Genomic DNA, 14,521 nt, shown 5'->3' with positions numbered 1-14,521 from the left:
CACCTACACACACACACACACACACACACACACACAAAAGCCTGTGAAGCTGCTGAGTGGCCTTCTCTGCTGGCAGTAAAAGCACTCAGTGTAATGTCCAGTGTTCTCACTGTGCTGTTGTTTCATTGGTCTGGCTGTGAATTATTTCACTATGAATTAAACATGATGGGAGTCCAGTCTGCTGACAACAAGGACTCCCCAGTGTTTTCAACCTGCTTACAAAGCTGCTTTTAATCTGCACTAAAACATTGCATCCAGGCAGGAGTAACAAATCCAGGAGGAGGCCTCTGTCTGTCTTTCTTTCTTCCTTTAGTTTTGTTAATCAACCTGAATCTCACCACCATCTCACTGGATGACCTGCCCTTAAATTCTATGAGGTGATCCCTGGACCTTTGCTCTCGTGCCATCACACAGCTGACACTTGTGGTTTTGAGTGTAATGTCTCAAAATCAATGGGGTGAATTGCCATGAACTTAAAAGTGTGTGTGGGATCATTGTGTTTCTGGAGAATCCAGTTATCACCAAGGTCCAAGTTCACCACAGGAGACAGAACAGTCCTCCTCAAAATGTCTTGGCATGTCTTTGAATCCACAGTGCCTGTCATGTGGCCACATCATCCCAGACCCGCCTCAATACTTGACCGTGGAAGACAGTATTCTTCTGCTTATGAGCTTCGTCTTCGTCTTTCACCAGACAAACTGTTGATCCTTAGGGCTGAACAGTTCCAGTTTTCCTTCATCAGTCCAAGTTCTTTCTGGCATAGTCGTCAACCATTCTCGTGCCTCTTGGTCCAGAGTGTAATTATTCTTTCTCAGTGCAGGGGGCCAGGGTAACACGACTCTCCACCTTTATCTTATATCCAAAGTGTAATGAAGACTTAAAAAAAAACCTTGACAGAAACAATGTGAGAGCTTCACGCATTGATTGCAGACTTTCTTAATGTGTTATAACCTAATAACCAGCGCATGTGCAGAGGTTTTCGTGCTGATTCGGTTATCTGCACAGACACGGCCGTGGGACGTATGAGGAGGAGAGGGCGCGCACTGAGGCTGCGTGTGCACGGCGCGCACAGTTATCTGCTGGTCATGTGTGGCAGCAGAAAGAAGCAGCAGCGATGATAATTCTACTGCTTTTGCTTTTCATCTGCCTTTTCCACTGCTGAGAGTGCCATCGCATATTTTTACACTCAACACAAACACACACCGAAAACCACAAACACTTTCCATAGGCTACATTTCTCACCCCTCGACCAGTGTACACACAAAGCTTCGTGCACACACACACCGTCACTCTCTCTCACTTCCTTTTCTCTCTCTCTCTCTCTCTCTCTCTCCCTCTCTCTCTCTCTTTCTCTCTGAGGCTCGCGGAGAGTCCTGAAAGCCGCCCTGACAGCTCGCAGCTCACGCGGGGTTCAGATCCAGACATCGGATCTTCTCAGGAGAACATCGCGCAGCCTTCACGCGCTGAGCAGCCGCGACGGTGAGCCGTTTCACCGCCGCGCGGACCTCCAGTCTTCACAGAGGTGCGGGAGTTATTCTGGGGCTTTGTTGCGCGATTTTAACACAGAGGACAGTTGCTATAAAAGTGAAGCGAGGAAGACTACTGAAAACGTGAGTACACAATATCAACTCCAAACTGAAGAAAAGCAACTCTTTCCAATAGATGTAGGTAGAAGAGCAAAAACAATAAGATATTACTATAAAATAATTGGGTTTTTATTGCCTTAAACCCTCAAAGTAAGCGAATACTTTTTACATTTTAATTCAATATAAAAATACGAGTTCGCCTAAAGGGAATTTTCTCTGACAGGTGTTAATGATGTAGCTAATTACTATCTTCATGCACCAGAGTCCAGATTTTCTGTGCATTGCATAGTTTGAAGGTATTGTGCTGCACACCAGTTGCTCACAGGTAGTCAGCAGGCAGACTTTTAGAGTATTTGTCAGGGCAGGATTGTTCCTTAAAACAGACACAAGTGGTTGGTTTTCTACAGCAGGACCTCCAACTTGTGGTTTGGTTCTCAGCCAGTGGGGCTGGGACAGCAGACAAACCTGCTGCAAGACACAGACGACATTTACTGTAGCACTTGTCTGGTGCAGGGTGGTAATTTCCCTGTCCTGCTGCCAGTCTGCACAGAATGTGTGTGTGTGTGTGTGTTTACCAGTTGAAGCAGATTATGGGTGTTAATTTTCAGCAGTGGAGTCTCTGATATCTACTTACAATATAAACTGTCTACTGCTGAGTAAGAGGTGGGAGGTGGAGGAGGAGGAGGAGGACGAAGAGGCTTCATACTCAGAAAAGTCAGGTTTTAAATGAGGGGGAGTTTCGCTGGTTTCATTGCTTAGACTGCTCGTGAAAATCTGCCCAGAGGCTGAATTTTATCACTCACAACCTCCCATAACCACGATCCAGTGTAACTACAGCCTAAGACCCCTAAAGCAAGGCATTAAAGCACACACTGCACTGACAGGGTTAGTCAGAGACAGGCAGCAGGACTTGCAGCACCAGGACTAAGCCTCGGCGCTTGTGTGTGTGTGTGTCACTCAGTCCAGATACATTTCCCTCTGCAGGGCCAAGTGTGATTTACCAGATCCACACTGAGACAGAGACATCTATGTAGACAGAGTTATGACCATAATATTATTTGTCTTTTTTTTTTTCTTACCGTTCACAAACCTTAACAGTTGTGGGACTGAAAGTGGCGCCTTTGTGGTATCAGATCAGCTTCTCTGAGCGGGTTCACCTTGACTTTTTCCTCTGCATAGAAACTTGCTGCAGATAGAAGGTTAAGTTATTTTCATTTGGTTAGATCAAGTAAATTCATATCAAGAGCACGTTTGTGTCATCCAATGTGCATCATAAAGAAATTCAAACAAAGCCACACACACACACACAAACAGCACATTATGGTTTATATAGCATAGCGACATATACAAGTTCCAGGAAGTAAAGGCTGAACCACTGGAGAATCATTACTGTTTAGATTTTAAAGTAAACAGATAATCATTGCCCTGACTGTGAAAATAAAACACTTTAATGCTGCACATTTTATCAATGCTGTTACAAAACTGTGGAGAAAAGACAACAGAAAAAAAAATGTTTTGGTTTTACAGTGATATAGGTCATGAGGAAGCCTCAGCCTTACCCTGCCTGGCCATGTGCATATAAACCTGCCTAATATACTGTGTGTGTCATTCTATCTGAGTGTGTGTGTGTGTGGGTGAATGAGCGAGTGGGGGCATTTGAGTTCGTGGCAGGATCAAATGTCTGTCTCGACCACTTTACTGTAATTTGATTATAATTCTGTGTCTTGTTAGCCAGACGGTGAGTAGACACCTGTTTGTCTGTGTCAGTGAGTTTTACCGTATCTGTCTGAGAAAGCTCGCATTTTACTGCGACAGCTACAGAGCACTGGACTTCCCATCATCTCCTATTTTAACAACATGGAAGGTGCTGTGATCTGTTCGATTATCTTCTATGTTCATTGTGCCTTTAAAAAAATCTTTCAAATTATGGCGAGGGCAAATGTTTTTCTCTGTGGAAACAATCCTGTTGAAAATTAGAGCGATCCATTCATTGTTTTTAGTCCCATTCATCTTGGGGTCAGATACATGGGGGTATCTGTGTGTACTTCTGCCAGTGTCTTTTTTGGGTTTTTCTTTTTTTTCACTGGGAGCCGCCAAAGCTGAAAACGTTTAAATTATAGCAGCTTTATCAAACCACACAGCTCTGAAACTGAGATGCAGCTTTCACTAATGAAAATGTCTTTTTCTCAAAACTCACTTGATCTCACTTTTTCATGAAAATCTAGTACAGGTGACTCATATAATCTCTTCTTTTTTTTTTTTTTTAACCCCCTGGTGTAGAAAAACATGCAAAGTCTCATGAACAGCAGATGAGAGCTCTGGCTGCTGTTAAACCATGATTAATGATAGTACCATGATCAGGTAGATGTTAACAGGTTCACTTTTGTGCTGCTGATCTCAAAGTTAAAAAGACTGACACTATATTTCTGTGCAAAACTTTTTCCAGTTTAAAATAAACAACATGTTGATTTTCTCCCGGTTGCTCAAAGTGAACTGAGTCGAGGTTTGCTTTGTAAAAATATGCAACAAACGTGACATTTTCCACAGCCGACGTTTTGACTCGACAAAGCATGAAAAGTGCAGTTGTAAGTAATAATGTTAACGATGGCTCTGCAAAGTGTGACAGTGAGCCAGCAGGCCTGGCACCAGGACCCTGAAACTGAATCAGCTGAAACCCGTTCAGCCATCGTTACGTTTATCTCTCACACCTCTGAGCTTTTCCTATTGTGATATGTCAAAATATGTTCAGAGAGACAGGCCTGTACACTTTGGTTTCAAACTAGAAAATCAACTCTGTTCATTAAGTATGTTTAGTTTACTGTTTGTTTCCTGGTTTTCAGAAATGAAAGTCTGAGTCCTTCACGAACATGATGAGACGCGATGACGAGGATTTTCTTTTTCAGATGCTGGTTGGTTGGTGGCAGTTACTGGGCGGTCACTAGGTTGCAGCTGTCCGTCAAGACTAACATGGAAAGAGAGGGCTCATTTAGGAGGTAAGAACTCACGCACACACACACCTACACACACCTACACACACACACACACACACACCTACACACACACACACTCTGCAACCAGCAGGTCTCATTCATGCAGGAGTCTCACTGCAGCTCCAAAACGTTTTCTCTCCCCTTCTCTCTCTTTGTCTCGGTCCTTTGGGACACAAAAAGAGGGATGAAAGTGAAACACACACTCATACACACACATTCCTGAATGACCTCATTCATTCTTTCTTTCATGCAAACATCCCCCCTTATTCCTCTTTGTTTAGTAATTAGACCTCAGCCTTTTCTCTCTCAACTCTTCCTGTTGTTTCAGAGCCAAAAACAGAAAGTATTTAACTTCTGGGTTACACCCTGCGTCCTTTAATTCATGCATATGAAGAAGTAAATTGCTTTTTTCCGCCAGCAGAGGGATTGTCTATAAACACTTTTTGCACCTTGCTGATTATTTAGAGTCTCGGCATCTTCTGCCTCGGTTTTATGCTCTGCGTCATCCAGTGTTCAGGAGAAAACTTTTGACTGAAGTGTCACAAGGTGCAACACTGGACCTTTTTTTGTGGGAGAATTTGGAAACTCTCTCTGACTTTGACGTGAGCAGTGTGTGTGAGTGTCTCCTTGTGTGTGTGTGTGTGAGAGACTGAGCTCAGGGCTCCTGTTTCTCACACTGACCTATTTATGTGGAGTTGAACTAAGATCCAGGTTGACAGACGGACCTACGTGCACACACACACCCACACACACACACACACACACTCACACTCACACACTCTCCTCTTCCTTGCCATATTCTTTTACGTGCCTCTGATTTTCCATCCACTCCTTTTTTTTTTTTACCTCTTTCCAGCTTTCTATCCTTCCTCTGTGACCATTATTTTCTCTTTTCTTCTGCTTTTTATGCCCAAATTAATTTAAATTCACTTAAGTTTAATTCCATTCATGTGAGCAGTGTTCACTGGACATGGATAATGACAAATGTTCTGAAAACCAAGAAGAACACAGCTTCGATCTGCCTTGGACCCCATACACAGAGACAGAGAGGAGAAGGAAGTGAAATGTGTGTCACCTTTAAATCCTTCCCTTTCCATTTGGCAGCTCTTGAACCTCAAAGGGTTCCTTTGTTCGCCTGGCACAGAAGCTCACAGGGTCACATGGCCACCGACTGGCACAGACTGGCAAAGGGAGGAAGAGAAAGAGAGGTGAAGTGGGAGAGAAGAGGGTAGAGGAGAGTAGGAAGTGTGGAGGTAGAGGGACTGAAAAGAAACAAGAGAGTGGAAAGAGCAAAGGAGCATGTGAAAGAGTTAGAGAGAGACGCATGAGGACAAAGACACTTTATCTCCTCCACTGTCTTCATCTACCTCTCATTCAAATCAGTGAGACACACTCATGGAGTGGGGATACGTGGTACCTTTTCAGTTACTAGAGTAAGTACATAATGTGCACGTGTGTGTGTGTGTGTGTGTGGAGAGGGGGTTAGTGGTTTATTGTATTTAAAGGTAAAAACTGGATCATCTCAGCCCCTCTGCTTTTCAGTGCTGAGACTGAAAACACTATTGATATTTCTTCCTGAATATTTCTGGCATCTTTTCCTCTTCTTGTGCCTCTTTATACGCTTCTCCTCTCACTTCTTTTTTGTCTTGTCATGTCTCTGCTCTTTCAATCTCTCTTCCTCATGTCGCCTCCCTTCATCTCCCCCTTTAACGTCATCCTTCCTCTTTCTTACTCTCTTCTTGAGTTTCTCATCGTCACCTCTCTCTCTCTCTCTTTCCTCCCTCAGGTAGAATGACTGTTCTCCTGTGGTCACTCGCTGTACCTGTCTCTCTGATGTAGTTTTCCAAAGCAGTATAGTACATCAGCTTGTGTAAACATTAACAGATGGCTAATAAAAATCATCCCTCAATAAATACTAATGTTGTCAGCCATTAAAATCTGGAAAAATTACATTATGAAAAAGTATTCTGAAACAGAAATCTGTATGTTTTCACCTCTTTTGAAAATATTCTGTTTAAGGTCAAAAAAACCTACTATTGTGTTTGTGTGACTTGGATCAACTAGCTTCACTTTCCACATCAGTGCTGTCCAATGCCAAGACTGAATGAATGCACTTTGTGGTTATTATTGTTTCTCTCTTTCTTCCTTTTGGATTTCGAGGAGTCTCCACAGCAAACTGAGGCTGGGCAGCGGCTCCTCCTCCAGTCTGACCGACCTCTCGCAGGCGAAAACCCCATCGGGGGGCGGTGGGGAGAAGGGAGGGACGGCAGAGGAGTGCAGCAAGGACAAAGGGACCCAGCAGAGGAGGGCCGGGGCCAACGCCACCTGGAACAGGTCGGTGTGGGAGAGAGACTGATGTGTGTTTTCTCATTTGGTCTCAAATGTGAGCCATGTTGGTTTACTTTATGAATATGTGTCCCATCTTCAAGCTCTCGCTGGCGATGTCATGTTGGAATAAACATCACCAGCAGAAAGCTGTGTTGCTGCCATTGTTCATGCTATGAATAGGAAGCTTTTTTTGACACAAACACACACACGCACATAAGCATCAACTCTTTCTGTCTCCCTGCCCTCAGGGTCCATCGCTATCTCTCTTTATCACCACCCATCTCTCTCTCCTCTTTTTATCTCATTCTGCCTCATAGATTCTTTTCTTCCTGGGTCTTCTCTCTCTCTCTCTCTCTCTTTTTTCTCTGGTTATTTTTATGGTTTTCAACTTTATTTAAAACTAGTAGCAGTGGAAAGCGAGAGCTCTCATTTTTCCTGGTGGTTGCAGGGTTGCATGTCTCACATGAGCTGGACTGAATCCTGCTCTCAGACAAGTTCATGTCCATTCTGACGTTTTTATGTTTTACACTGGTTTACACTGGTTTACATTAATTATTATTATTATTGGGATTTCACAATGTCACATCGGTAAATCAATGTTACTGTATTGTGCATATGAACACCAGATGAAAATAGAGATGGTGCCTATTGTTGATTAATCCAATGTTCTACACATTAGTCATTAGTCTTAAATAAGTGTCAGTTAAATGCTTCCCTGTGTGTTTATTCACAGCATCCACAACGCAGTGATTTCAGTTTTCCAGAGGAAGGATCTGGGAGAAAATGAACTCTACACGCTGAATGAAGGTGTCAGGTTAGCTTCCTGTCCCTTTCAACCATCCGTCTGCCTGGTTTTTATTTGTCTGCATGTCTGACTGTAATTTCCCATGCTCCCTCACTGTAGCGGCACTAAGCGACACTCTTTCTCCCATGTACACACACAGTGACAGCTTCGGCACGCTAAATTTAGTCTTCACTGAAACATTAGCACATAGCCAGTAACAGTTACTGTTGTCGCATCATTCTCAGCTGCACCACGGGGAATGTTTTTCTTCTCCTGCTGTTCCTGACTGTGTAATGTCCACTGAATCAGAGGCACCTCGAAACTGTTCAAAAGAGGAAATGACAGGTTGAGGTCACAGTGGGGTCACGGCTGTGTGTTTGGAGTTTAAATACAGTGTAGCTGAGGGCAGCTGACACAGCACTGTCAAAACCGACTCCACTCATGTACAGTAAATATAATACACTATATCCAGTGTACACATACACACATGGTCTGTGGTTGTGAATAGAGTCAAGCTGTTGTATCTAAAATGGGACTAAATAAGGAATTAATCTTCACACAGCAGTAGTCACAATGCTTTCTGGATCGAGTAAGAGACAAGCAAGCTGTATTTAATTATATTTTTATGTTTCCAAACATGCTGTGTTTGCCCAGAGATGTTTTGTGTGCCACGAAGATTAAAGATCAACTTTTCTCTTCCTATAATAACAGCAACTGAGCTGTCATACTGATCTTTACTCCATGTGTGTGTGTGAGAGTGTGTGTTAACCAGTTATCAGTTTAAAATCCTGTTGTTGAAGTGTTCCGATGTTGCTGTAGCCTTTGTTTTCCGTGTGAACAACCTATTTTCTCATTTCCTGAGTCTGCTGCTGTTTAAACACAGCAGCTCACACATGCAATCTCATTACTTCTGGTTCATATTCAGCATTTGGATGTGCCAGTGATGGTTTGTGTGTGTGTGTATGTGAGCATTTGTCTGTCTCGGCGTACACTCATATGCCCGTTTGTTTTTTATTTGCAGGCAGCTGCTGAAGACGGAGCTGGGCTCCTTCTTCACTGAGTACCTTCAGAACCAGCTGCTCACTAAAGGCATGGTCATACTGAGAGACAAGATCCGCTTCTATGAAGGTGCCCTTAAACACACACATTATGAACAAATAAGCCTGTAAATACAAGCCTGTAAATATAAAATCATCTGAATATAAAAGCAGTATCAGTTGCAGGTTAGTTAAGAATGGTATAAATACATTAAGCTGTTGAAAGAAGTTATATCTGAAAACATTTCCAGGGAAGCAAAATTTCTATGACATGCTAAAAGGTGTTAAAAGGATCTACTGTGTTAAGGTCTTTTGTTGAGTCCTGAGTTTTAGATTTTGTCTTGGTTACAGTGCTTTCTGTGAAGGTCTCCTGGTGCCAGTGATTCATTTCAGGGAAACCCAGACTTGAGTGTTCAGTTTTTATCTCAGTGTGACAGTCTCGTAGGTCTAAGTCTAGCAGGGAAAAATAATAATTGACTAAAATTCCAGATGGAGAGTTAACCATTTAACTATTAGTTCAAACTGTGAGAAAATGGCTTTATCTCTCCCAGTGAACGACTTTTTTTCCTGCAGCACACACCTGTACACACACACACACACACAGTCAGATTGAAAATGGCATGCTTGAATAGGTGAGAACAAGGGACAGCAAAATTATTTTGTTCTCTCTGTTGTGGTAAATGTGTGACCTTTATTTGAAGCTCCTTTGATATGATGAAACAGACACATACACGCATGCACACACTGACAAGGACAGGTTTTCACTGCTGTCGTCACAGGAAGTGAAGCGGTACGTCAGTTGAACAACATTCAGTCTGTGAGAAACTTAAATAAAACCACTGTGTCTCACAGAACCTTTGTTCTGGTTTAAGCAGTTCTTTATTTCTTTGTGTTTTCTAATTTTCTGTCAAATAGGTCAGAAGCTGTTGGACTCTCTGGCCGACACGTGGGACTTCTTCTTCTGCGATGTACTGTCCATGCTGCAGGCCATCTTCTATCCTGTACAGGTACATGCTGCTCTTTACACACTCACACATCAACGTTCTCCTCACGCAACTTTAGTATGTTGACGCGTGTGTGTCCTCAGGGGAAGGAGCCATCAGTGCGTCAGCTGGCTCTGCTCCACTTCAGGAACATCATCACCCTGAACCTGAAACTGGACGAGGCTCTCTCTCGACCCCGAGCCAGAGTTCCTCCTTCTATCATACAGATGCTGCTAATACTACAGGTACACACATACACCACACAAACATCTTTGACTGATGTGGTGTGAGGGAAGAGGATAAGTGACACCAGATGGCGAAAGAGTTTGAGGTTTTTTTTTCTGCAAAGAGATCTCACAGGAAGTAATCTCAGTGTGAACCCAGAGCAGACTCGTCTTCCCATGACCACTCAGTACCCTCTGCACCCTGTCCGTGTGTGTGTGTGTGTCTGAGGGAGTGTTTGTGTCAACGTTTGTCTGTGTGAATTACCCATGTTTACACTGTCCTTTAAGACCGCAACGTCCTCGAGAGACAGAAAAACTTGGCAAGCCAATTGTGAGTAGAGCTTATTAGACTTGATTAGTTAAAAGTTGATTTTTATTTGTAGAATTAGTGTTAAAGCAAAGAGAATAAACACACACACACACATATATATAAAAATAAAAAACTAAACCAGTTTTATTTGGTTTAGTTACTCATACACTGTGTAGTGACGCCCAGCTACACACACTAAATTGTCCATTACTTTCATTTCCCATGGGAACAGAGAGAGTTGTTTACTCACCGTTTAACTGTGGTGTTGCTGCACTTTGTGTGGAAACTACAGGTTCTGGATTTTCAAGTTAAGACACTGCTTGTTTCTCAAAATTCACAAAAGTTGTTTCCATTTCTATGACTGCACGTTGGATTGTTGAGGATGCATTCATGTTTTTTTTTCCAACTCTATATTTTAATACTATGTATTTTCATTAGCCTGTAAAAATAATTCCAATGAAATCATCTAAAAAGGGAAAATCACATTCTTGATTGAACCGTTCACAAAATAGAGAAGTGGCGACAAGTTAGAGGTTTTGTAACTGCTGCACCAAAGTAATCAGTGCCCTAGTTCCCATAAGACAACAGAAAGTCTCATTTCTGAGTGCAGGAGAAAAAGTACATGAGAAGAGAAAAAAATGAAGTGCAGATATAATAAAGGAAGCTCAGAGGCGAGGTACCTGCTGTGAATTTCAACACATTTAAATTCTTGGAACATACAAAACAAGATGAAGAAAAAATAAATCATAAAAGAAGCATTCACATTTAGGAAATTTCTGAATATTTTACTAACTATCTCATTTAAGGCTTTGAAAGCAAAGAATAAACGGCTCTGTGACTGGAGCTTATGTGAGCCCCAGGCTTATCTCTTTACATCGTTTAAAACCAAACTTAGAAACCCAGCACACTGGCTTCCTTCAGAGACCTCGGCTGGTAAAATGGCTTTTCAATGAACCTTTGAGATGTTTTATCAGTACCATAATCATCCAGATGTTTAAGAAGAAGAAAGGATAGTATACATAGTACATTATATTCCTTTAAAGTTAAGAATTTATTAGTCAGAGGAAAGATGTGGGTCAGGGAGTGAATTAAGTGGATGAAATGTTCTCTCAAGTGTGTCTGGGTGCATGAACTGTGAGTCTGTGAGAGTGTGTGTGTTTGGGTTAGTTTGGACATCACTGTAGTGACTCATTGACCCAAATCTGCTGCTCCCCGACTCAGAGACAGAGGGAGGAACGGTGGAGAAAAAAAAGACGTGAAATCAGGAAACAGGATATATTTGTTTTCTTGTTTTATTCACCATGTACGGACTTGTACTGCAGAGGAATTTGAACGGATCTGTGTCAAATATCAAATCAACAGAGAGCAGTGAAAAAGTAGAGAAAAACAGGTAGAGTCGAGGATGTGAAAGAGGACAGGAAAGCAGGGCGGCTAAGAAAAAAGGCTGAGAGCAAGAGATAAAATTCAGCAGTGGATGTTGGCTGTTTTCTGCTTGTTTCATCTGTTAGTAATTTCCCTTTCATTCTGTTAAGATGCTGTGACGCCAGTTCACTGAAGCCTGCTCTATTTATGTGGTTTGTTTCTGTGCTGTGGTTTTGATGCATGGGCTCACGGACTCTTATTCAGAGTATTGAAACTTGATTGATCTCCTCTCCGTTATTCGAATATATCGACACATATCACACCTCTCAGTGGGGAAATTAATTTTACAAAATCGTGGAAGTGATTCTGAACTTTATCCAACTTCTAAAAGTATTTTATGTCTTTAAATGGTGAAACGTCCTGTCGAGGATGAGGTCACCTCTCTAGGAAATGTGGCATCATGGGGTGGTGGCTTTAACCAGACTGCAAAATTCTTCTTTGTTATTCATGATGACTCTGAGTTCATAAAACTTGATTATGAGGGTCATTTATTTGCTACTGATCTACTTAAAAGCACACTAACATCAAATGCACAGTGGGTTTGAGCCTTTCCTAACCTGGCAACAGGGGCTCCACATATGCAGAGGGGATGTATGAGGAAGTGTGACGCGTTTGAAGTAACAAGTTTCCTTCACAGGGAGAAAGGCCTCCTTTATTCCATGAAGGAAATTGTTTGTGATTGTGTTGTGATAGCAGATGCAGATGTGTCGGTCTAAGTTTGCTGAATGCAAACGTAGACTCAGAGACCTTTGATTCTACTTTCAGAAACTGTCTGAAAGAGCTGAAAGCCAAACTGAGCTTTCTTTCTTTCCGTCTGTCTTTCTCTCTTTCTTTCTTCTGTTTCCATTGGCTTTTAAAGTTTCCATTACCACCAGCCAACTAATCACAATCACCAGCTAACACTAAGTTTGTGTTTGTGTGTTGGTGTGATGCAGGGTGTCCATGAATCTAAAGGTGTCACAGACGACTACCTGCGTCTGGAGTCCCTCATCCAGAAGGTGGTCTCTCCCTACCTGGGGACTCACGGTTTATATTCCAGAGATGGATCCTCCAATCTGCACTGCTCCTCCTGCCTATTAGGTGTGTGTGTTTGTGTGAATGTGTGTGTGCAGAAAACAATGTGCTTCTAAATGCTACAAGTTCCATGTTTCTGTGTTTCTGTGTATAAAGTAATCAAAACACCATCTTTTCTGTCTCCCTCTGTCTCACTCTCTTTAGAAAAACGTTTGCAGCGCTCCTGGTCCTCCAGACCAGGTAACTCCCCCACTGCCAAAAATCCAGTGGTACGCTCTAAGAGCTACAACGTTCCCATGCTGACCCCCGTGGTGGAATATGACGTGGACTCCTCTGTAGGAGGCGGCACAGGCATCAGACGACACTCGGTCTCTGAGATGACTTCCTGTGTGGAGGAGAACAGCTCTGTGGCCGAGTCCACCGCCAACGCCACCAGTCACACCAGCACATCCAGCCTCGCCAACCACTCCAGGGGTTCCACACAATTTGCTGCAATGTCAGGTAGAACTACACAGAAAACAAGAAATATAACCACAACTTTCAAGGCTGACATAGGTAACTCTTTCTGGGAGGAATGACCTTTTAAAAATGTTGTTTGAGTGAAGTGTTGAATCTCTGGCCTTTAAATCAAACTCGATTGTTCAAGAAAAACATTTTTTATCTTGAACTTTTTTTTTTTAATCTTTACATGGTTGATTCATGTAGTTAGTTACTGATATCATAATGATCATAAGACAATGAGTTGTTTATCTGTAAAACTGTTACTGTCTTTTGTATAGACACTGTGACCTCAAGCCAGGACCCCCAGCCCAGAGTCGCTGACAGTCCCGCAGGGCCCCACCCTCTCCAGCCGCAGCATCACTCCCCAGGCATCCTCCCCGAGCCTTCCCCGGGCGAGGACGCACACGGCACAGGATCGTTGGCATGGGACTCCCCCTCGTCCTCCAGAGCTCTGGCTCAAGACACGAGCTCCGGTCCCAGTCCGTCGTCCAGTCCGGAGATCATGATGGTGGACCACGCCATGGAGTCTTTGGACTCAGAGCCGGAGCAAGACGGCATCTTCCTGGACTTCTCACAGCGTTGCTCTGGAGCCTCGACACACAGCAGAGACAGCAGCAGGCAGAGTGTGGCATGACACGCACAGACACACACACATGCACATTTATCTAAGGAGACACACTTGTATGATGCAGGGACGTGTGCAAACAATGCTGAGCCATTACTGACATTCCTCACACCCTGCGATGCCTCCTTCTGTTTCCTGGAGACGTTCGATCATCAGGGATTCTCTCAAACTGAATTATTTTTCTATGTGATTTTAACTTTTATCTGTAACATCAAGTCTAAGCTCCTGATGAGCAGTAGCTTTTTTAGCTGTATGCCCCCAGTTAGAAACATCAGCACTGGTCCCTCTGGGAAACTATCAATCAATCAATCATTTGACTTTCAAACTAAACTAAACTGTAACTAAGAAAATGATTATACAGTAGAAGAAGAGAGGTTGTGTAACAGGTTGTAACATGTTTTCCCAGTTTTCTCTTATGAACAAAATAAAAAAAAAAAAAAGCAAAGATGCAGCGGTGATGACAGATGACCGGAGCAGGTCCACATGCTGAAAAACTTTTCAATTATAAAACAAACTTTGCAATTTGACACTTTAATATTGTTAAACCTCAATGTATTTGATTGATCATTAAAACAATATTAAATATTAATTTTGCACTTAGATTTTCACTGACTTTAAGTCTAAACCTGCTGATTTCTGTTTCTCTGCTGTTAATCAAAGCCCCTTATTTAGTTTTTAGAAACTAGAAAGATATGAGTATTTAGTATCTTTAGCATA

The 14,521-nt window shown here is 42.6% G+C and overlaps 1 protein-coding gene across 3 annotated transcripts; it reads left to right on the top strand.

Annotated features, from left to right (window-relative positions):
* The first annotated feature begins 944 nt into the window (after positions 1-944).
* LOC121175908 (proline-rich protein 5-like) lies at positions 945-14,277 on the top strand. Of its 3 annotated transcripts, none has more exons than XM_041029787.1 (10): positions 945-1,610; positions 4,490-4,579; positions 6,740-6,910; positions 7,638-7,718; positions 8,710-8,816; positions 9,641-9,732; positions 9,813-9,953; positions 12,600-12,744; positions 12,883-13,179; positions 13,458-14,277. In XM_041029787.1, exons 2-10 carry the CDS (start codon positions 4,554-4,556, stop codon positions 13,811-13,813), a joined length of 1,416 nt encoding a protein of 471 aa, XP_040885721.1. In that variant the 5' UTR covers positions 945-1,610; positions 4,490-4,553; the 3' UTR covers positions 13,814-14,277. The 3 variants fall into 3 exon arrangements, with proteins under 3 accessions (XP_040885721.1, XP_040885719.1, XP_040885720.1); XM_041029785.1 differs by having other exon boundaries at positions 6,728-6,910; XM_041029786.1 differs by having other exon boundaries at positions 953-1,610; positions 6,737-6,910.
* The last annotated feature ends 244 nt before the right edge of the window (positions 14,278-14,521 follow it).

Source organism: Toxotes jaculatrix, chromosome 22 (genome assembly GCF_017976425.1).
Source record: "Toxotes jaculatrix isolate fToxJac2 chromosome 22, fToxJac2.pri, whole genome shotgun sequence".
In the NCBI taxonomy this organism is placed as follows: Eukaryota; Metazoa; Chordata; class Actinopteri; family Toxotidae; genus Toxotes; species Toxotes jaculatrix.
This window is presented reverse-complemented; position numbering and strand designations above follow the sequence as displayed.

What these genes read in the sequence shown, in the direction of transcription:
- LOC121175908 (XM_041029785.1), top strand. Translation starts at nt 4,554, where the DNA reads ATGGAAAGAGAGGGCTCATTTAGGAG. An exon ending in ACGCTGAATGAAGGTGTCAG is followed by an intron (nt 7,719 to 8,709) that starts GTTAGCTTCCTG and finishes TTTTATTTGCAG; the next exon opens with GCAGCTGCTGAAGACGGAGC. An exon ending in AGATGCTGCTAATACTACAG is followed by an intron (nt 9,954 to 12,599) that starts GTACACACATAC and finishes GGTGTGATGCAG; the next exon opens with GGTGTCCATGAATCTAAAGG.